The 20,998-nt window shown below is 47.7% G+C and overlaps 1 protein-coding gene across 1 annotated transcript in view; it reads left to right on the forward strand.

Annotated features, from left to right (window-relative positions):
* The window catches only part of Itgam (integrin subunit alpha M), a 23,545-nt gene extending 2,547 nt beyond the window's left edge, over positions 1-20,998 (forward strand). The window contains exons 2-30 of the mRNA XM_090318676.1: positions 6-144; positions 1,325-1,428; positions 1,683-1,753; positions 2,024-2,141; positions 3,934-4,064; positions 4,788-4,933; positions 6,312-6,465; positions 7,405-7,555; positions 7,796-7,872; positions 8,280-8,409; positions 8,980-9,122; positions 9,721-9,861; positions 9,948-10,157; positions 11,531-11,661; positions 11,770-11,930; positions 12,554-12,702; positions 12,798-12,929; positions 13,138-13,211; positions 14,088-14,229; positions 14,323-14,445; positions 15,482-15,561; positions 16,904-16,987; positions 17,171-17,246; positions 17,432-17,539; positions 17,735-17,818; positions 17,985-18,098; positions 18,356-18,457; positions 18,688-18,798; positions 20,592-20,998. Of these exons, the coding sequence (XP_090174802.1) occupies positions 6-144; positions 1,325-1,428; positions 1,683-1,753; positions 2,024-2,141; positions 3,934-4,064; positions 4,788-4,933; positions 6,312-6,465; positions 7,405-7,555; positions 7,796-7,872; positions 8,280-8,409; positions 8,980-9,122; positions 9,721-9,861; positions 9,948-10,157; positions 11,531-11,661; positions 11,770-11,930; positions 12,554-12,702; positions 12,798-12,929; positions 13,138-13,211; positions 14,088-14,229; positions 14,323-14,445; positions 15,482-15,561; positions 16,904-16,987; positions 17,171-17,246; positions 17,432-17,539; positions 17,735-17,818; positions 17,985-18,098; positions 18,356-18,457; positions 18,688-18,798; positions 20,592-20,666 (3,461 nt within the window). The 3' untranslated portion in view covers positions 20,667-20,998. The remainder of the gene's footprint in view (positions 1-5; positions 145-1,324; positions 1,429-1,682; positions 1,754-2,023; positions 2,142-3,933; positions 4,065-4,787; positions 4,934-6,311; positions 6,466-7,404; positions 7,556-7,795; positions 7,873-8,279; positions 8,410-8,979; positions 9,123-9,720; positions 9,862-9,947; positions 10,158-11,530; positions 11,662-11,769; positions 11,931-12,553; positions 12,703-12,797; positions 12,930-13,137; positions 13,212-14,087; positions 14,230-14,322; positions 14,446-15,481; positions 15,562-16,903; positions 16,988-17,170; positions 17,247-17,431; positions 17,540-17,734; positions 17,819-17,984; positions 18,099-18,355; positions 18,458-18,687; positions 18,799-20,591) is intronic.

The following is a 20,998-nucleotide window of genomic DNA, read 5'->3' on the forward strand; positions in this document are numbered from 1 at the left end:
ACTAGGCCAAACTCCCGGCCCCTTCTCCTCCCTTTTTGCCTTAGCTTTATGTCATGGCTTCAACCTGGATGTTGAAAATCCAACCACCTTTCAAGAGAATGCAAGGGGCTTTGGGCAGACTGTGGTCCAGCTAGCAGGATCCAGGTAAGAGCTTCTGGAAGAGTCTTGTTTGTCATGTGTGTTCTTAAATATCTGTAAAAAGACCAACTGGTTCTTTTGTGCTTTCTGATTAGGTAGTAAAATGACAGTGTTTTAAATGAAAAGATGCTGAAGAGTGTGTAAAACCAAAAAAACAAAATCCCGGTCATTTTTATCCTAGAGATGACTCCTTTTCAACCCAGTGGAAGTTTATCTCTTTCCTAATAAACTCCTTTAACACTTAAACCAATTCTTTACCTCTTTCCTCCACTTCCTTTCCAAGGAGAGACCCTAGCAAATGGTTTCATGTAGTTTGTTCTAGAGAGAGAACTACATCTAACTCTTTAATTATGGCCTTCATGGGACTGTCACTTATTATTGTAAATATATTTCGGACATGACCCTGATTACTTCTCCCTTCCATTTTGTGGCTGATGTGTGTGTGTGTGTGTGTGTGTGTGTGTGTGTGTGTGTGTGTGTGTCGGTTTTAGGGCTTGAACTCAGGGTCTTGGCATTGTCCCTAAGCCTCTGCTCAAGGCTAGCACTCTACCACTTGAGCCACAGCTTCACTTCCAGTTTTTAAATGGTTAAATGAAGATAAGAGTCTCATGGGAACTTTTCTGCCCAGGCTAGCTTTGAACTATGATCCTCAGATCTCAAACTACTGAGTAGCTAAGATTACAGGTGTGAACCACCAGGGCTTAGCTTCGTGGCTGATTTTTACTCTTCCTCATTTCTCTCCCTCCTTAGGCTCTCCCTCCCACTCTTCCTCTCTGTCCCTTCCTTCCTCATTCTCTTCCTCCTCTTCCTCTTTTTGATTCACTGCGTGGCCTTATCTCAGACTTACCAGGTAGCCTAAGCTGGCCCTGAACTTGGGATCTCATGCCTCTTGGCATTACAGGCATGTGCCATCCTACCCGTCTTATGGCTGCTTCTGAGCTACGATGGCTGGATAGACTAGTTGTGACAGAGACCATATGATCTGTAAAGTGTAAAATGTCTACCTTTACAGAAGTATTTGCAGGCATAACTGGAAGCAGGCACCTGTGGCTCACTCCTGTAATTCTAGCTGCTCATTTTCTTGTTCTATTTCATGGGGTCTCCCTGCCCCCACACTTTCCCCACTGTCTCCCATGGCTACTTTCTCCACACCCACAGAGTTCTCTATTTCCATGTCTTCTTGCAGGATGGTTGTTGGAGCCCCTCTAGAGATAAGATCCACCAACCAAACAGGTGGCCTCTACCAGTGTGACTTCAGCACGAGCCGGTGCCAGCCCATCCACCTGCAAGGTGAGTCCCTGCCCCTGCCTGGGTCCCTGGGCTGGATTCCATCTTGGAAAATACCTACACTTACCAAGCATTCTGCATTGGGGGAAGGGGTGTGGCTCTTCAGCCTCTGTTCTGCATGCAAATCCCACCCTCAGGTGGTCCTGGCTCAATCCTTTCTTCCCATCTGGATGCTCCCTTCATCTTGTCTCCAGGTCTAGGTGAACCCACCTAAGGCACAGTGTCATCTGTGATCATATGCCTATCTATCTCCTCAGTGCCCTCAGAGGCTGTGAACATGTCCCTGGGCTTGTCCTTGGCAGCTGCCACCAACCCCTCTCAGCTCCTGGTGAGTTGCCCTGGGTCACATGAGGGTCCTGTGGGGAGGGGAGGGGACCTGGGAGACTGGAGGTGGAGGAGCATGGAGGTGTTGGTAAGAAAGGACAGGTAGCCCCCTATTGGCCCCACCCCCATTACTGTCCCTGTTCCTCATTGGCCTCTCCCCTGACCGGCCCCGCCCACGCCCCCTCCCCTCCAAGACTCCACCCCTCCATGATCCCACCCTCATGGCCGTCCATGTCCCTCATTGGCCTCTCTCTTAACTGGTCCCACCCCTCAGGCCTGTGGCCCCACTGTGCATCAGACCTGCAAGGAGAACACATATGTGAATGGCTTCTGCTTCCTATTTGGATCTAGCCTGCTACAGCAGCCCCAGCGGTTGCCGGAGTCCCTCAGAGGTGGGTCTCCTCTGGCAGGGACCAGAGGATGGGGGCAGGACTGTGCCAGGACTCCTCATTGGTCTAGGATCCGAGGGAGGAGAGATTCAGAGGTGCACTTTAGGAAAAGTTCCAGGGCAGGGAGTGTGGCCTAGTGGTAGAGTGCTTGTCCAGCATGCACAAAGACCTGGGTTCCATTCCTCCGTACCACCTCCATAGAAAAAAAGCCGGAAGTGGTGCTGAGGCTCAAGTGGTAGAGCTCTAGCCTTGAGACAAGCCCAAGGACAGTGCTCAGGCCCTGAGCTCAAGCCTGAGGACTAGCAAACAACAACAACAACAACAACAACAACAACAACAAAACCCTAAAGTTCCAGCCAGATGCAATGACTCACATATCTATAATCTTAGTTTATTCTGGAGGCAGAGATGGGGGAAGATCAAGGTTGGAGGTAATCCTGAGCAAAAAGTTCACAAGATCCCTTATCAACAGAAAAAGCTGGGTGTGGTGGCAGGTACCTGTCATAAATAGGACTGTGATCCAGGCCAGTGTGAATAAAAAGGAGACCCTAGTTTACACAAACAAACAAACAGAATAAAGGGCTGGAGACATGACTCAAGTGGTAGAATGCCTGCCTGCCTGCCTAGCAAGTGTGAGGAACACAGTTCAAGTCTTAGTAACATGTCCCCAGCTAAGAGAGAAGGTGTGGGAGGGAGAGTGCCAGTTAACATCTGTGAAGTGAGACAAGACCAAGTTACCTGATTCTCAACTCTTGTCTTTATAACAAATGCCACCTCTGTGTTCTAGATGGCTCAGCCTCTGCAGACCTCTCCAGCTTCTTCTCATCCCTTCTACCTTAGTTTCCACTGTGCATAAGCCTCTCTGGCTGCCTTTTCTCTCCAGGAATCATATCAAGCTCTCCTGGCCTCAGGACCTTTGTACTTACTGATTTGTTTCCTCATTTCTCAACTAATGGCCTATTCTAATCATCTCAGATCAGATGTCACCTCTTCAAGAGCCCTTTCCTGTGTGATACTTCTAATCACTCTCCACCATCTCCTTAGCACTTGGCCTTCTTTTGTTATCTCTTATCTGTGGGCTCTTAGTTTACTTGTTTCTTATCTGTCCTTCATATATTGCTGTAGGTTCTTGTGTCTTTTGCCCTTTAACACATTTCCTTAATAGCTTCAAACAACAAGCAGCAGATCAAAAATTCTAAGTCAGGAATCTACCTGTGGCTTTTCCTTAAACCTTAGGAGTCTCTCAAAAGATCAAAGTCAAGGGCTGGGAGCTTGGCCTAGTGGTAGAGTGCTTGCCTAGCATGCATGAAGACCCAGGTTTGATTCCTTGATACCACATATATAGAAAAACAAAAGGCGGAAGTGGTGCTGAGGCTCTAGTGGTAGAGCTCTAGCCTTGAGAAAGTCCAAGGACAGTGCTCAGGCCCTGAGCTCAAGCCCAGGACTGGCAGAAAAAAAAAAGATAAAAGTCAAGCCAGGTGCTGGTGGCTCACACCTGTAATTATAGCTACTCAGGAGGTTGAGATCTGAGGATTGTGGCTCAAAGCCAGCCTGGGACAGGAAAGTTGGAGAGACTCTTACCTCCAAAAAAAACTAGTCGGAAGTGGAGCTGTGGCTCAGGGCGTAGAGTAATAGCCTTGAGTGGAAAAAACTAAGGGACAGCATTTAGGCTGAGTTCCAGGTCTGGTATGGAAACACACACACACACACACACACACACACACACACACACACACTGAAACAAAACGAGCATGAGCTTTCAGTTTGCTACTCAATACGCACTTCTCTTCCCCAGGTTGCCCTCAGCAGGAGAGTGACATTGTCTTCCTGATTGATGGTTCGGGTAGCATCCAGCCAGAGGACTTTCGGAAGATGAAGGACTTTGTCTCAACTGTGATGAAACAATTCACAAAGTCTAAAACCTTGGTGAGAGCCAATGGATTGATCTGGGAATTGTCCACAGAAAGCTGGTGAATGCTTGACAACGAGGCTTCATTCCCTAGCATGGCGTGATGGAGACGTTTTATTTCCTAGGGCTTGAACTCTGGGCGTGAGCACTGTCCTTTAGCTTTTTTTCCTTCATCAAGCCTGGCTCTCTACTACTTGAGCCACAGCTCCATTTCTAGCTATTTGGGGGTTTATTGGAACTAAAGAGTCTCACTAGCCAGGCTGCTGTCATCCTAGCTGCTCAGGAGGCTGAGATCTGAGAAATGTGGTTCAAAGGCAGCCTGGGCAGGAAATTCCATGAGACTCTTATCTTCAACCAAGTACCAGAAAACCGGAAGTAGAGCTGTGACTTAAAGTGATATAGCACTAGCCTTGAGCCAAAGGACTCAGGGACAGTGTCCAGGCCCTGAGTTCAAGCACCATGACCCTCCCCTCCTCCCCCCAAAAAAGTCTCCTAAACTTTCCTGCTCAGACTGGCTTTGAACCAGGATCCTCAGATCCTTCTGAGTGGCCAAGATGGTCGGTGTGAGCCACCTGTCTCCACATATTCTTTCAGCTTAGCTGACCGGAGTCTAGCACCAGAGTTGAAGTTCACATTGAAGACTAGGGGCTGTGGAGAAGGATTTTTGGAAGGATTCACCTACAGCTTCCTGGGGATGAGAGGCGATTTCTCCCGTGTAATGCCAGGTGCTCTGTTCCCAGTTCTCCTTAATGCAGTACTCTGAAGAGTTCCGGATTCATTTTACCTTCAGCGAGTTCGAGAGAAACCCAAACCCAGTATCATGGATAGTTCCAATCAGACAACTCGGTGGGCGGACACACACCGCCACAGCAATCCGTGAAGTAGTGTAAGTAAGGAATTGTGGGTATCTGGGGGTGTTAACCGTGAGGGTCTTTGCTCTGAAGGGGATGGGGGGGAAAGTCTGGTTCTAGCAGAGGGAACAAAGCTTTGAAGGAGGGACTGAGTGGGGCGTGCACATGAAGAAGCAGGTTGACTGTAAAGGGAGGCAGTGAAGGAAGTTGGAAAGATGGGTCGAGTTTGGGCTGGGAGTGCAAGGCCCTGGGTTCAATACGTGGCACTGCAAAAAAGCACACATGCATGCACGTACACACACACACACACACACACACACACACACACACACACACACTTCCTAAAAGGTGGCAGTCTGAGAAAGAGCAAATATCACTTCTTCCTCCCTCCCTCCCTCCCTCCCTCCCTCCCTCTTTCTTTCTTTCTTTTGTTCCTTCTTTTCCTCCAGTCCTGGGGATTGAAAGCCCAGTCCTTGGGCTTTCTCAAGGCTAGAACTCTACCACTTGAGTCACATCACCACTTCTGGCTTTTTTTGTGGATGTGCTACTGAAGACTCAAACCCAGGATTTGTATACTCTACCACTAGGCCATGCTCCCAGCCCTACATGTTCTTTCTCATATGTGGACTGTAGGCTAAAAAAATTAAAAGTATGGCAGGCCAGGTTCTGAGGACTCATTCCTATAATTTTAACTACTCAAGAGGCTGAGACCCGAGGATCAAAGTCTGAAGCCAGCTTGAGCAGGAAAGCCTAGGAGATCTTTATCTTCAATTAATCACCAAAAAAAGCTAGAAGTGGAGCTGTGGCTAAAATGGTAGAACATCATCCTTTGAGAAAAAAAAAAGGAAAAGAAAAGCTCAGCGATAGCACCCAGTCCCTGAGTTCAAGCCCCAGGACAGGCGCACATGCACACACACACACACACACACACACTAAAAGAATGGCAGGCATGTAAAATGGAAGCTGTTCGGATGGGGAACCAGTGGGAAATGTGATCAAAATGACATAAAAGTAATGAAGCCTGTTAAAATTGTTGGCTCATGTCTATCGTCTTAGCTTCTCAGGAAGCTGAGATCTGAGGATCACAGTTTGAAAGCTATCCCAGATAGGAATGTCTACGAGACTCTCTTCTCTCCAGTGAACCAGCAAAAAGCTGGAAATGCAGGCATGGCTCAAGAGGTCAAGTGCTAGTCATGAACAAAAAATGTTGATTTGAGAGGCCTTGAATTCAAGTCCCTAGTACTGGCACAAATAAAAGAGAAGGGTAAGGTCTCAGAGTAGTCATGTATATGTAAGCAAGAGCAACCAGCCCTTGTCTGTACTTTTGACTCTGTTGACATTCCCTAAGGCTGGCCATACCAGCAGCATGGCTGTGTCCTTGGGCTTGACCTTGGCTTCCTATTTCCCACACAGAACAAAACTCTTCCAGAGCTCCAGTGGGGCCCGCGAGAATGCTGTGAAGATCCTAGTTGTTATCACAGATGGGGAAAAGTATGGCGACCCCTTGGGTTATAAGGATGTCATTCCTCAAGCTGACAGAGCGGGGGTGATTCGCTATGTCATTGGGGTAGGAATCAAGACTCTTGCGTTCGATTCTTCTGGATGCATTTTCTACTTTAACCCCCGCTAGCTATCTCAGACTGTAATCATGGCTCTGTCATCTGAATCATGATGTGGCTAAAGATAGGTAATTCCAGGTGGGCACGGTGGCTCACACCTGTAATACAAGCTACTCAGGAGACTGAGATCTGAGGGTCAGGGTCAGAAGTCAGCCTGAGTTGACAATTTTGAGAGACTTTTAACTCCAGTTAACCAGGTAAAAATGTGGAAAGTGGGTATGGCTCAACTGGAAGAGCATCAGTTATGAGCAAATTAAAAAAAAAAAGCTGAGCAAGAAGCTTGGAATCAAACCTCAGTATGAGCACATGAGAAAAAGCAATAAAAAGTAGCAGGCTTGGGAAGTAGATCAGTGGAAGAGTGCTTATCTAGCTGGCATGAAGCCCTGGGTTCAATTCCAAGGTACCACATATATAGAAAAAGCCAGAAGTGGCACTGTGCCTCAAGAGATAGAGCACTAGCCTTGAGCAAAGGAAGCTCAAGGACAGTGTCTAAGTCCTGAGTTCAAGCCCCAGGACTGGCAGAAAATAAAAAAAAAAAAAAAACAAAGAGTGGCAGGGTACAGCAAGGTTTTGGGAAAAGGATTTAGATACAGGAAGAGCTAAAAGCTTAAGATCATTAGTACAGAAAAAGATATCCAGGCAGGTACATAGCTTGGCACATAAGTAACACCTCCATATACAGACAGATCCCTTCCAGAAAGCTCAGCAAATGGATTCAAAAGCTGTAGTTAAGCCCCGAATTGCACTTTGTACAGTAGACAACCTGTCTACTTGGCTGCAACCTCTTGGGGGTCTCCTGTTATATTCTTTCCTTTAATGAACCAAACCTCAGGTTCTTTTGCCTTCTTTGCAAAATATCTGTTTTGGCCTTTGCCCCTTGGTAACAGGTGGGAGATGCCTTCCACAGTGAGAGGAACAAAGAAGAGCTGAATACTATTGCATCCAAGCCTTCTCGGGACCATGTATTCCGGGTGAATAACTTTGAAGCTCTGAAGACCATTCAGAACCAACTGCAGGAGAAGATCTTTGCCATTGAAGGTGAGCCACGGGCATCCATCGTAGTTCCCAGACAAAATCTTCCTCCCTCCCAGTCGCTTGGGCTTCCCTTGTTCTGGGAAAATCTCAGTGTTGTCTCTCAGTGCTTAATTTTGGGCTCTTGGGGGATAAATGACAGGTTCCGTTTCATCTCTTCCTCTGGTCTGGCCAGTCTGTAAGTGTTCACGCCCTACTCCCATCTCTTTGTGTTTGTTCGAGTGCAGAAAGCATTTCTCCCCACAGGTACTCAGACAGGAAGTGCCACCAGCTCCTTCGAACATGAGATGTCCCAGGAAGGATTTAGTGCTGCCATCACCTCTGTAAGTGACCTGTTATGAAGTTGCAGGGGGGGGGGTGTGTCCCACAGTGAGGTGCAAAAGCTTGGGGCTCTTCTTGTGTGATAGGTGTGTGTGTGTGTGTGTGTGTGTGTGTGTATGGAGCGTGAACTCAGGGCCTGAGCACTGTCCCTGAGCTTTTTTTTTATCCTCAAGCCTGGCATCTTACCACTGGAGCCATCATCACTCTGCTTCTGCGTTTTTTGATGTCTCATTGGAGATAAAGAGTCTCATGGGCTTTCCTGCCTTGGCTGGCTTTGAACTACTCAGCCTCCTGAGTAGCTAGAATTACAGGCATGAGCCACTGCTGCCTGCCTCCTGTGACTTTTTTTTCCTGGATACATAGCCTCTATGTCTTCTTTCCTATCCTTCCTTTTCTTTCCTTTTTCTAGGATGGTCCCTTGCTGGGATCCGTGGGAAGCTTTGATTGGGCAGGTGGGGCTTTTCTCCGTACATCCAAAGATCAAGTCACCTTCATTAACAAAACCAGGGTGAATTCAGACATGAATGATGCATACCTGGGTAAGTGGACAGCGTGGGGTGCTCTCGGAAAGTCAGGAGGAGGTGTAACTCAGTTACCTCAGGTGCTGGGATCTTCTATAGGATTTTGCATAGCTGTAAAGACAATAATCCCAAAATTAATTAACTGAATTTTGCTGGTACTAGGGCTTGAACTGGGTCTGGGTATGGTCACATTATGATGATGATGATGATGATGATGATGATGATGATGATGATGATTATTATTACTCAAGGCTGGCATTCTACCACTTGGGGCATGCCTCTATTCTGGCTTTTCTGCAGTTAGTTAGACATAAGAGTCTCACCTAGACTTGTTCTGGCCAGGCTGGCTTTGAAGTTCAATCCTTAAATCTCAGCCTCCTATGTAGTTAGGATTACAGATATGAGCACCGGCGCCTGGAGGCAATTTGATTTCAGTTCTGTTCACAAAGAGGAGTACAGTTTGGGGCTCAGGGACCCCTATCTACAAGAGCATGGAGGGGACTCAGAGTCTCAATGTTAGGATGGGCTGGTGGGAGAGGAAAGGGTCTATGATGGGAAACACTTTGCTTCTTTGGGCTCTGTTTCTAGGTTATTCTTCTGCAGTCATCTTGAGGAACAAGGTGCAAAGCCTGGTTCTGGGGGCACCCCGATATCAGCACATTGGCTTGGTGGTGATGTTCAAGAAGAATTTTAGGGCCTGGGAACCCAGCATGGATATTGAGGGCAGCCAGGTAAGTGCAGTGTGGAGCTCAGAGATCTCAGGATGGATGTCTCTACATGTCTTCTGTGGCACAACTGTTATGTCTTTTTGTGTGCTGATACTGGGGCTTGAATTCAGGGCCTGGGTACTGTACATGAGCGTTTTCTCTCAAGGCTGGCACTCTGCCCCATTGAGCCACCACATCACTTTTAAGGTAGTTAATTTGGAGATTAAGAGTCTCCATAGGTGGCTGGGAGTTTGGCCTAGAGGTAGAGTGTTTGTATAGCATGCACAAGGCCCTTGGTTCCATTCCTTGGTGCCACATACACAGAAAAAGCCAGAAGTGGCTGTGGCTCTAATGGCAGAATGCTAACCTTGAGCAAAAAAGTGTCCAAAGACAGTGCCCAGGCCCTGAATTCAAGCCCTAGGACTGGCAAAAAAAAAAAAAAAAAAAAAAAAGTCTCATGGACTTTCCTGCCCCAGCTGGGTTTGAACCCCAATCCTCAGATCTCAGCCTCTTGAGTAGGATTATAGGCATGAGTCCCTGATATCCAGCTAGATGTGGTTTTCTTCAGAGAGAGGAGGTGTGTGGGGAGGTGTCCGTGTGATCTTGTCTCTGTCTCTTTCAGATCGGTTCCTATTTTGGGGCCTCCCTCTGCTCTGTGGACATGGACAGTGACAGAAACACTGATCTGGTCCTCATCGGGGCCCCCCATTACTATGGGCAGACCCGAGGGGGCCAGGTGTCCGTGTGTCCCGTGCCCAAGGGGGTGAGTGGAAGCTGGGGCCTGTGCAGGGAGGGGGTGGGAGGGGGTGGAAGGGCCTGGGTTGGGCTGACACTGGTTTTCTTGTGCAGAGGGCTCGGTGGCGATGTGGGTCTGTCCTCCATGGGGAGCAGGGCCATCCCTGGGGCCGTTTTGGGGCGGCCCTGACAGTGTTGGGGGACGTGAACGGGGACAAGCTGACAGACGTGGCGATCGGGGCTCCAGGAGAGCAGGAGAACCAGGGTGCTGTCTACATATTTCATGGGACCTCAGTATCAAGCATCAAACCTATCTGCAGCCAGGTAAGGCCTGGTCACGTGCTGACCACAGTGCTAATGGCATTGCTGACCTTTCCCCCTGGAAGTTATCAGTCCCATTGCTTCTTTATTAGTTGTCTTAGTATTCTCAGAACCTTCGAAAGAGCAGCTCTCAGCTGAGTGCTGGTGGCTCACATCTGTCATCCTAGCTAGTCAAGAGGCTGAGATCGGAGGTTCAGGGTTTGAAGTTAGCCTGAGGAGCAAAGTCCATGAAACTCTTATCCCCAGTGAACCACCAGAAAACCAGAAGTGGTGCTGTGGCAGAGCACTAGCTTTGAGTAAAAAGAGCTCAGGGGACAGCAGCCAGGCTCTGAGTTCAAGCCCCCTGACCACCATCCATAAAGAGAACAATTCACCTTTCATAGGTACCACAATAACTCCCCACGACAGCGACTTTCTCTGTAATGTGCTCTGGGGCCATAAGCACTCGGACTTTGCAGACAGTGGGGACGGGAACGTGGAGACATTCCAGCTGCAGGCGGGAATGTCAGTGTAGGGAGTACCTTCAGAAAGTCAAACCTGGAGCACCTGAACAATCCAGTACTCTCACTACCGTGTAGATATATATCTAAAGCAAATGAAATCAGCTCACGAAGAAGATCCCTCGGGCTGGGAATGTGGCTTAGTGGTAGAGTGCTTGCCTAGCATGCATGAAGACCCGGGTTCCATTCCTTGGTACCACATACATAGAAAAAAGCCAGAAGTGGTGTTGTGGCTCAAATGGTAGAGCTCTCATCTTGAGAAAACCCAAAGACAGTGCTCAGGCCCTGAGTTCAAGGCCCAGGACTGACCAAAAAAATCCCTCCATGGTCCCACTTCCATGTTAACTGACATAGCTAAGCTACAGAGTCATCCACAGATGGATAGAAACAGGACATTTTCTTCTTCTTCTTCTTTTTTTTTTTTTTTTTTGCCAGTCCTGGGCTTGGACTCAGGGCCTGAGCACTGTCCTTGGACTTTCTCAAGGCTAGAGCTCTACCACCTGAGCCTCAGCACCACTTCCGGCTTTTTTTTCTATGTATGTGGTACCAAGGAATTGAACCCGGGTCTTCATGCATGCTAGGCAAACACTCTGCCAGTAGGCCAAACTCCCGGCCCCTCGGACAGTGTATTTCTTTCATGCAAAGGTTTTTCTTTCTTTAGAATATCAAGTTCAAATATTGCCTGGAGGTTGTGGTTCAAAAGTGAACAATTCATTCCTAAGTTGCTCTAATTTCTGAGAGAATGATGGGGTAGGAGACTGAGTGGGTTCTAGAGGATTCCAGCTTGGCTCATTCCGATGATCAAGTCACACATTTTCCTATTGATTTGTTCTCTCTCTTTCCTTCATCTCCCCCCTCCCCCCTGCCTCAAATTAGCGGATTACAGGCTCCCAGTTCTCCCCCAAACTCCAGTATTTTGGTCAGGCACTGAGCGGGGGCCAGGATCTCACAATGGATGGGCTGATGGATTTGGCTGTAGGGGCCGAGGGCTACCTATTGCTGCTCAGGTAAGGGTTCCTTTTGGGGGCTCAGGAGGGACTTTCTGTTGAAGGAACTTCTCCTTTGTGGCCTCAAGTTTTCTAATGGCCTTATGGTGCCCCACACCCACCCACCAGATCCCAACCGGTGCTAAGGGTTGAGGTGTCCATGGAATTCAACCCCAGGGAAGTGGCAAGGGATGTATTTGATTGTGGCACAGAAGCCAGACGCAAGGATGCTGGAAAGGTCACAGTCTGTCTCCAAGCCCGCAAGAGTACAAGGGATCGGCTCAGAGAAGGTGAGGCATGGTGGGTAAGTCTCTAGATGAAATGATTGAGCATTGATGGCAGTTGAAGGGAAAGTTCTCTTCTCCAAGTTTGGCTGTGGTACCATAGCTTCCTCCTTCCTCTCCCTCTTTCTCTCCTCCTCCCTCTCCTTCCTCCTCTTCCTCCTCCTCCTCTTCCTGCTCCTTTCTTCTTTCTTCTCCTTCTCCTTGAATGAACTGACCAGAAATCAAGAGAAACAACAGACACTAGAAATGGATGATTCAGAAATTAGGAGATAAGAGAGGAATAAAATATACTCAAGAATTAAAAAAAAAGAAGAAGAAAAGAGAGAGCTTGAAGTTCAGAAAATAGCAGCAAATGGAAATTCTAGCACAGAAAAGCTCAAGGAGAGAAATTAAGAATTTAGCAGAGTTATACTGGGCAATGACGACCTACAGCTGTCATTTTAGTTACTTCGGAGGGTCAAGGCTTGAAGCCAACCTAGGCCAAAAAAGTCCAGCAGGCTGGATATTCTGATGAATGTTCAGGTAACATCCCACAAATCATATAGTTGGAGCACAGAAGCCTGGACTGGAAGTCCTGTCTCTCAGGCTCAGAAAGCAGGCTCTTCACAACAGCAAATGTGTATTTCCAGGGGAGATTCAGAGCGTCGTCACATACGACCTTATCCTGGATTCCGCTCGTTTACGTGCCGTCTTCGCAGATACTAAAAACAATACACGCAGACACGAACAAACCTTGGGGTTGGCACGAAAATGTGATACCTTAAATCTACAAATACTGGTGAGTAAGCAAGCCTCTGACCAGGTCTCTGGGCCACAAATGGGTGGGCCGGCCTAGGAAGTGAAGGAGGACAACCAGCCCTTCTTCTCTTCTAGAAATGTGTGGAAAACCCAGTGAATCCCATTGCCTTGCGCCTCAACTATAGTCTGATGGGGGTCCCCTCTGTCTCTTTTGGGGGCCTTCGTCCAGTTTTGGCTGAAGATGCTCAGAAAATCTTCACAGCCTCAGTAAGTTTTGACTTGGGGCCCCACAGGGTATGGAGAAGAAGCACAATAGTTAAAGCTTTTTTTGGGGGGCGGGGGTCAGTCATGGAGCTTAGATCTCTGTCTTTTCGGTAGCTAGGATGACAGGTATGAGCTTAAAGCTTATTGCATTTCACCTAATGTTATTCCAACACTTGATTGTTTCTTTCCTCACCTTGTGGCTTTTTACAAGTTTCCCTTTGAGAAGAATTGTGGCAATGACAATGTGTGTGAGGATGATCTCAGCGTCTCCTTCAAGTTTCCGGGGTGAGTTTCTTCTCATTGCTGCTCTGTTCTTTCCCTGATCTCCAAGAGAGCTTCATGAGTCCATTAAAAATATCTATTGTTATTTTAAATGGAAGTACAGAGGGGTGCAAGTTATATACGTCAGGTAAAGAGTACATTGCTTTTCCAACAATGTCACAGCTTCCTTCATTTTCTCCCAGTTTTTCCCCTCCTAGCCTCACTCACAAAGTTGCACAGTTCATTTTCAATTTACCCTCTGGCTCTTCATTTCTGTGTCCCCCCACCTTGCCCTCCCACAGACGTATGCATGAACAAACAGAACAAAAAGGAAAGAAAACAAAAACAGCAAAAAAAAAAAAAACCCAAAAAGAAAAGAAAAAAAAAACAAACCAAAACAAACAAATCTTTTCATTTCCTGGAGTTCTTTACAGAGACACACAGACCCTCTGCCTTTCTGCCCCCCTTCCCCCCATCTCTCTGTCTCTGTCTCTCTTTCTTGGTTATGGGGCTTGAACTCTAGAGTCCTGTATAGTCCATCACGTCCCAGGGTATTTTAGATCTAGCTTCCAAATATGACAGATAGCATGCACTGTTTGTCTCTCTGACCTTGGCTTACCTCACTTAACATGGTTTGTTCTGGGTCTATCCATTTCCCTGCAAATGGCATCATACATCATATTATTCCTTCTCGTGGCTGTATATAGGTTCCACATTTTTTGGGGGGGATACACTCCTGTATTGTAGGGCTTGTGTGCTGTTCAAGTCCCTTCTCTGGGAAGTCCATCAAGTCCCTGTGGAAGCTCCATGTTTCTCCAGGTGCCTATGTCCATTTCAAAAACACCCTTAAGTCCGGGACAGCCCTCTGGTGCTTTATGTCTGGTCTCATTGCTCCCACAGCCTGGATTCCTTGGTGGTAGGTGACCCCCAAAAATTCAATGTGACCGTGACCGTGGGTAACGAAGGTGAGGACTCCTATAACACCAGGGTGACCTTCTACTACCCGTCTGCCTTGTCCTTCCAGGGTAGAAACATACTCCAGGTAGGGGACTCCTCCACGGCCTTGTGAACTATGCCTTCCCCCACACCCTGGCTGGTGGCCCAGGAGTTCACAGCTGCCAACTCTGCCTTCCAGAACGCACGTTTCCAGAAATCCTGGGTCTTGCTTTGTGGATCTGAGTCTCTCAGCCAAGGCCATGAAGCCTTGAGGAACATTGTCTGTACAGTCAACTCTCCCCTCTTCCCCGGCAGCTCAGAGGTAAGAGCCCTCAGGCCTCTATTCCTGTTCCCATGCTTTTCCTTCTCAGTTCATCTCTTCCTCTTTCTCCTGTGCTTTCTCCAGCTCCTCCTCCTCTTCCCCTCCCTCCCTCCCTGTCTCCCTCCCTCTTATTCTTCCTTCCTTCCTTCCTTCCCCCTTCTATTCCCATTTCACTTCCCTTTTCTCTTCCCTTTTCTCTTCCTTCCTTTCCTCCTCCTCCTCTTCTCTTTCACCCCCTCTTCTTCATGGTCTTCTTCCTCCTCCTCTTCCTTCTCCCCTTCCTCCTCTTCTCATTTCACCTCCTCCTTCTCCTTTGCCTCCTCCTCTTCCTCCTCCTCCCTCAAATTAGAGGTTCCTTCTTACAAAGCACCTTTACTGAGATGCAATACATGGCCCATGAATGTACCCATTTACAATCCAGTGGCTTTTCTTTAAAAGGAATTTTAAAATTGATATTATAAAGGTAATGTACAAAAAGGTTACAATTATATGTCAGGTAAAGGTACAGTTCTTTTTCCCATGCTCTCTTCCAGTTTTTTCCTCCCACTCCTAGCCACAAGTTGTATAGTTTATTTTCAATATTTGCTCACCTTTTGTCCAGTGGCACCTGTGTGCGTGTGTGTGTGTGTGCGCACACGAGCGTGCACACGTGTGCGTGCACATGCCAGTCCTAGGGCTTGAATTCTGGGCCTGGGATTGTCTTTGAGCTTTCTTAAGGCTAGTGCTCTACCACTTGAGCCACAGCACCACTTCTGACTTTTTCTATGGTGCCCAGGAGTCAAACCCAGGACTTTATGCATGAGAAGCAAGTGCTCTACCACTAGGCCACACTCCCAGCCCATCTTTAGTGCCTGGGCTGGCTTTGAACTGTCGTTCTCAGATCTCAGCCTCCTGAGTAGCTAGGATTACAGGTATGAGCCACCTTGCCTGGCTCATTTTTTTTTAATTGGAGAGTCATATTTTGTTGGCTGGTTGGGTCATGCTTTATCCACCATGCTTGGTAGACATTAGTGTTCTCTGCTTTTTCCAACTCCAGGTCACCTTTAATGTCTCATTTCATGTGGACCCTCGTGCTTCTCTTGGAAACAAACTACACTTCAAGGCTAACGTGACCAGGTATCCTGCTCCTCCCCTTTCATATGCATCCTCCCCTTTCAGGCCTCCAACTCTTGTCCAAGGTGGACCTTTTCCCCCCTCCACATTTGGTCTCAGAGCATACCATTCATTCATTCACTCATTCATTCATTTAACACACATGTGCCAGACTTTGTGCCATGTGCTGGTGAAATGAGAGCACTATGGTTTCTGGCATTTTGGAGGTTCTAATTTAGTGGCATGGACAGACAAGAAAAGTGGCTAGAAGAGAATATCTATTGTCTTTGAAACTTGGTATCTAGAGACGATTCCTGAAGGAAATGTATTTAGAGTTGTGCATTGGCCCAAGCAAAGGCCTCCACAGAGGTGGGCATGAACGCAGGGAGAAGGCAAAGCCTAAAGCCCGGCAAGATCATCCTGTTCAATACAATCCAGATGCTCGAGTGGTGGAAGTTGAAGGATAGCCTGTTTGCAAGGCGACATGGGCCAAGTTAGTGAGACGATCCCCAAAACAAAACAAGGTGGGCACCCAGAAGGCTAAATCTGAGGATTGAAGCCAGCCAAGGCAGAAAAATCTGTGAGACATTTATCTCCAATTAATTACAAAAGAAAAAAAAATCCAGAGGTGAAGCTGTGGCTCAAGTAGTAGAGTGCCAGCCTTGAGCAAAAAAGAGCGCTCAGAGACAGTGCCTGTCCCTCGAGTACAAGCCTCAGACAGACAGACAGACAGACAGACAGACAGACAGACAGACACACACACACACACACACACACACACACACACACACACAGGCTAAGCCCATGTGGTAGGTTGTAAGGAGATGATGGTTAGAGATGAATCATACCACAAAATGACTGATGGATGAATGGTGTTAGAGGATTGGAGATTTAATTTGTTAAGTGTGGTGGAATGATAGTGTGTGACAGAAGGGCTAAATTCTGAATTCAGAGGAGCAGCAAGAAGGCTGGTGTTAGCAAGGAAGGGTCTGAACTATGTTTGGGGGATGGTTAGAGAAGGGTTGACACAGAGATAACAGAACTTGGTGACTGAAGGAGAAAGAGAAGGAAAGGTTGATTCTTTTTCTTTTTTGGGGGTGTGTGTCAGCCTTGGGGCTTGAACTCAGGGGCCTTAGGCACTATCCCTGAGCTTTTCTGCTCAAGGCTGGTGCTCTATCACTTGAGCCACACCTCTACTTCTGGTTTTCTGGTGGTTACTTGAAGATAAGAATCTCATAGACTTTCTTGCCCAGGCTGGCTTTGAACTGTAATCCCAGATCTCAGCTCCTGAGTAGCTAGGGTGACAGACGTGAACCATCAGCACCTGCCCTCAACAGCTGGCTATGCTCTTTGTCTGTCTCTCTAGTGATAACAACATGCCCAGGACAAACAAAACTGAATTCCAACTGGAGCTACCTGTGAAATATGCTGTGTACTTGGCTGTCACCAGGTACTGGGGTCTGGGGCCACGACTGAGTTGTCTGCCTTGGGCTGGACACAGCTGATTGAGTTACTGTGTGTGTGTGTGTGTGTGTGTGTGTGTGTCTCCTGAGTGCCAGTTCTGTCTTTATACCCTCCTATAACACCCCTCATGTCCTGTCACCTTCCATCTTCTTCCTCTTTCCTTCCACAGTGGTGAGAATTCCACCAAGTATTTCAACTTCATGGCCACAGAGAATACCAGTCAGGTGATAAAGCATCAATACCAGGTAGGAATGAGATGTTGGGAAGAAAGTCAGTGCAGAGAAACGGGCATGCATGAGCACATACAGTGTAACCCCCCGCCCCCCGGCCCCCTGCTCACATAATGAACTTTCACTTCTGGAAGGGACTCTGTGGGGAGTGGGGAAGCTGAAGGTCAGAAAGTCCTGATCATTACTTTTTCTTGGTGTAGTTCAAAAATCTGGGCTATAGGACCCTCCCCATTACCGTGGTTTTCTGGGTCCCTGTCCAGCTGAATGCGATGACGGTATGGGACCGCCCCCAACTCGCCTTCTCTCAGGTGAGTCCAGTGGTTTCTCAGAAGTGGGTTCAAATCTTTCCTTTAGACCTCTGGAGCTATCTTCCTTGAAAGCTTCCTGTCTCCTGTGGTGGACTCCTGAGCCTCCTCTGACCCCTTCTGGGGTCGAGGCTGCCTCATCTTGAGGACTCAGGAGCCCCCATTTTTTTCCCCTCCTCACGGTATTTCTTTCCTCAGAATCTCTCAAGCACCTGCCATACTGAAGAGAGAAGCCCCCCTCAATCTGACTTCCAGGCTCAGCTTACAAAGACCCCTGTGCTGGTGAGAAGAGGCGCCCCCCCTCTCCCCTCCCTGCCTGGAATCCACACACAGACCCATCACCATCCCGTCTGCTCACTGGAGCCCTCTGTGGTCTGTTCACAGACACGGCTGAGCCCGTGTGCCCCCTTCCTTAGCCACCTGTCTGTCTTCTTTGTTCCTTCTCCAGAACTGTTCCATTGCTGTCTGCCACAGAATCCAGTGTGACATCCCAACCTTCAGCATGGAGGATGAATTTGACGTGTTCCTCACAGGCAATCTCTCATTTGACTGGTTTATTAAGGTATGTGGCATGGCACCCCAGCCTGGCTGGGCATAGATGAGATCCTCTGGGTCCTGGGTATTGGCCATTTGCTGAATTTTTTTCTTTTTCCAGTCCCAGGGCTTGAACTGGGGGGCCTGGGCACTATCCCTGAGCTTCTTTTGCTCAAAGGCTAGCACTCTACCACTTGAACAACAGCGCCACGTCCCGCTTTTTCTGTGTCTGTGGTACCAAGGAATCAAACCCATTCCTAGCCCCCATTGTGTTGTTGTCTACAGATGTCTCATAGTCATCTTCTGCTGGTGAGCACAGCAGAGATTTTGTTTGATGATTCCAAGTTTGCACTGCTTCCAGGACAGGACATGTTTGTCAAGTCCCAGGTATGGTCTTTAGGCACAAAGGGTGGGGGGGACCCCTGAGGTTGGGGGTGGGGTGGGAAGCTGGGCTGGGGAAAGCATCTGAGAGTGGAGGGAGGAGCAGGTGTGGGTGGGGGGGGAGAATGAGGGCATACTAGGAGGTTCTCATTATTGAGTTGGGGGTATATGCAGGTTTGATTGGAAAAACGTTCAAAACTATTTTCTCCTCTTCATATCCACCCCCTTCCCCCTAGACTGAGAGTAAAGTGGAGCTGTTTGAAGTTCACAACCCTGTGCCCCTGATAGTGGGAAGCTCTATCGGGGGACTCGTGCTCCTGGCTCTGATCATTGCTGGCCTCTACAAGGTACCACGAGTCTCCTTTTTCCATCCCTTCATTCTGCTGATGCTTCTCACACAGCAGCTAGAGCAGCCGGTTCCGTTGCCAGTTCATATGGCCTTGGGCAAGTCAGGGCTTCTCTGTGCCTCAGTTTCTTCAACAGTAAAAGGATCAAAGTCAATTCAATTTTATTTTTTTTTGTCTGTCTTGGGGCATGAAGTGTCTCTGAGTTTCTTTTGCTCAAGGCTGGTGCTTTACCACTTGAGCCATGGCGCTCCTTCTGGCTTTCCTAAGTGATTAATTGGAGGTAAGAGTCTCACGGACTGTCTTGCTCAGGCTGGCTTCAAACAGCAATCCTCGGATCTCAGCCTCCTGAGTAGCTAGGATTATAGGGCCATTTTGTGAAGGAAATTGGGTTAATGAGTGTAGGGCAATGAATATAATGGTTACTAGAAAAGTGATATATATATATAAAACCAATATATTAATGTAATGTATATATCTACAACATTTATATATAATTTAGATATTTGTTATGCATATATCTGTAAATAGATATAGAGATATTAGTTAAATACAATGAACCAGATGCTAGAGGTGGGTGAGATCTAAGGATCAAAGTTCAAAGCCAGCCCAGGCAGGAGAGTTCATGAGCCTTTTTATCTCCAATGAAATAGCAAAAATTTGGGGCCGGGAGTTTGGCCTAGTGGTTAAAGTGCCTGCCTAGCATGCATGAAGACCCGGGTTCGATTCCTCGGTACCACATACATAGAAAAAAGCCAGAAGTGGTGTTGAGGCTCAAGTGGTAGAGCTCTAGCCTTGAGAAAGTCCAAGGACAGTGCTCAGGCCCTGAGCTCAAGCCCAGGACTGGCAAAAAAAAAAAAAAAAAAGAAATAGCAAAAACTTGAAAGGAGAGCTGTGGCTCAAGTGGTAGAGCACTAGTTTTGAATATAAAACCTGAGAGACAGTGCTCAGGCTCTGAGTTCAAGCCTCACTACTCCTACTCACATACAAACAAAATGACAGTGAAATAAAAATCTATAATATTAAATGAAAATAAATAATCAGTACACCATGTGACCAGTTCTGGGGTTTGAAGTCAAGATCTCCTGCTTGCTAGACAGGTACAACTTGATTTATCACTATGGTGCTTCCTGCTTTGCTCATTTTAGCCTGGGTTGGGCTGGACTGTAGTCCTCCTGTATATGTGGCCTGTGTGGCTGAGATAATAAGCAGGAACCCTTTACCCTTTGTTTTGATTGTTGTAATTGAGTCTTTTTTTTTTTTTTTTTGCCAGTCCTGAGTCTTGAACCCAGGGTCTGGGCACTGTCCTTGAGCACTTTTGCTCAAGGCTAGTACTCTATCACTTGAGCCACAGCACCACTTTTGGCTTTTTTCGGTTTATCTGGTACTGAAGAATTGAACCAGGGCTTCATGCATGCTAGGCAAGCACTCAACCACTAGGCCACGCTCCTGGCCTTACTTACTTGTTACTGCTATAGGGCCTTCCTTATCTTTGAGTCTATGACTCGGGTGGTTTTCCATATCGCTACCTTCCATCTAGCTGGCATTATACCTCATTCTTGTTATGTTTTGCATTTCCTAGCCTCCCAACACAACATCGATGCTGTTTTTCTCCCTGCCTCACTTTCTACAGGACTTTCTTGAACTCTGCACCATTTATTTTTGTCCCTTCTCAGCCCTTTTGCCTTTCTTCCTGGTTTGTCCAACCTTTACCCATGATAACCTGCACCCCACCCCATACCTGCTTCTGCAGCCTGACTCTCTCTTTTTTTCCACCCCCCCCTCTGTCCTGACAGCTCGGCTTCTTCAAGAGGCAGTACAAGGATATGATGACTGAAGCTGCTCCCCAAGAGATACCACCACCCCAGTAACAAGCCTTCCGTGGAGTGCCTTTACCAACAGCAAGCTGGACTGTGGTCAGACTAGCATGCCAGTCTCCTAGAGGAGACTGGGTGTTGAGAAGGAACCTTCTCCAGCTTTCTATCCTGGAGTCTGTGTGTGTGTGTGTGTGTGTGTGGTCTGTGACTCAAGCGTCTCTTGCCTGTGGGCTGAGTGTCTACCGTGTCTCTTGGACAGAAGGAACTTGCTGGACTTCCTCGTGTGTGAGTGAAGTCACTGGTGGGCCTTTGTCTGAGGGCTGACGTAGAGGGAAGCGGCTCTGTGCTGTCTTTGTGGAAGGAAGTGGGCGCGGGGGTGGGCAAGC

This window comes from Megascapheus bottae, chromosome 25 (genome assembly GCF_031878675.1).
Source record: "Megascapheus bottae isolate mThoBot1 chromosome 25, mThoBot2.hap1, whole genome shotgun sequence".
Lineage (NCBI taxonomy): Eukaryota > Metazoa > Chordata > Mammalia > Rodentia > Geomyidae > Megascapheus > Megascapheus bottae.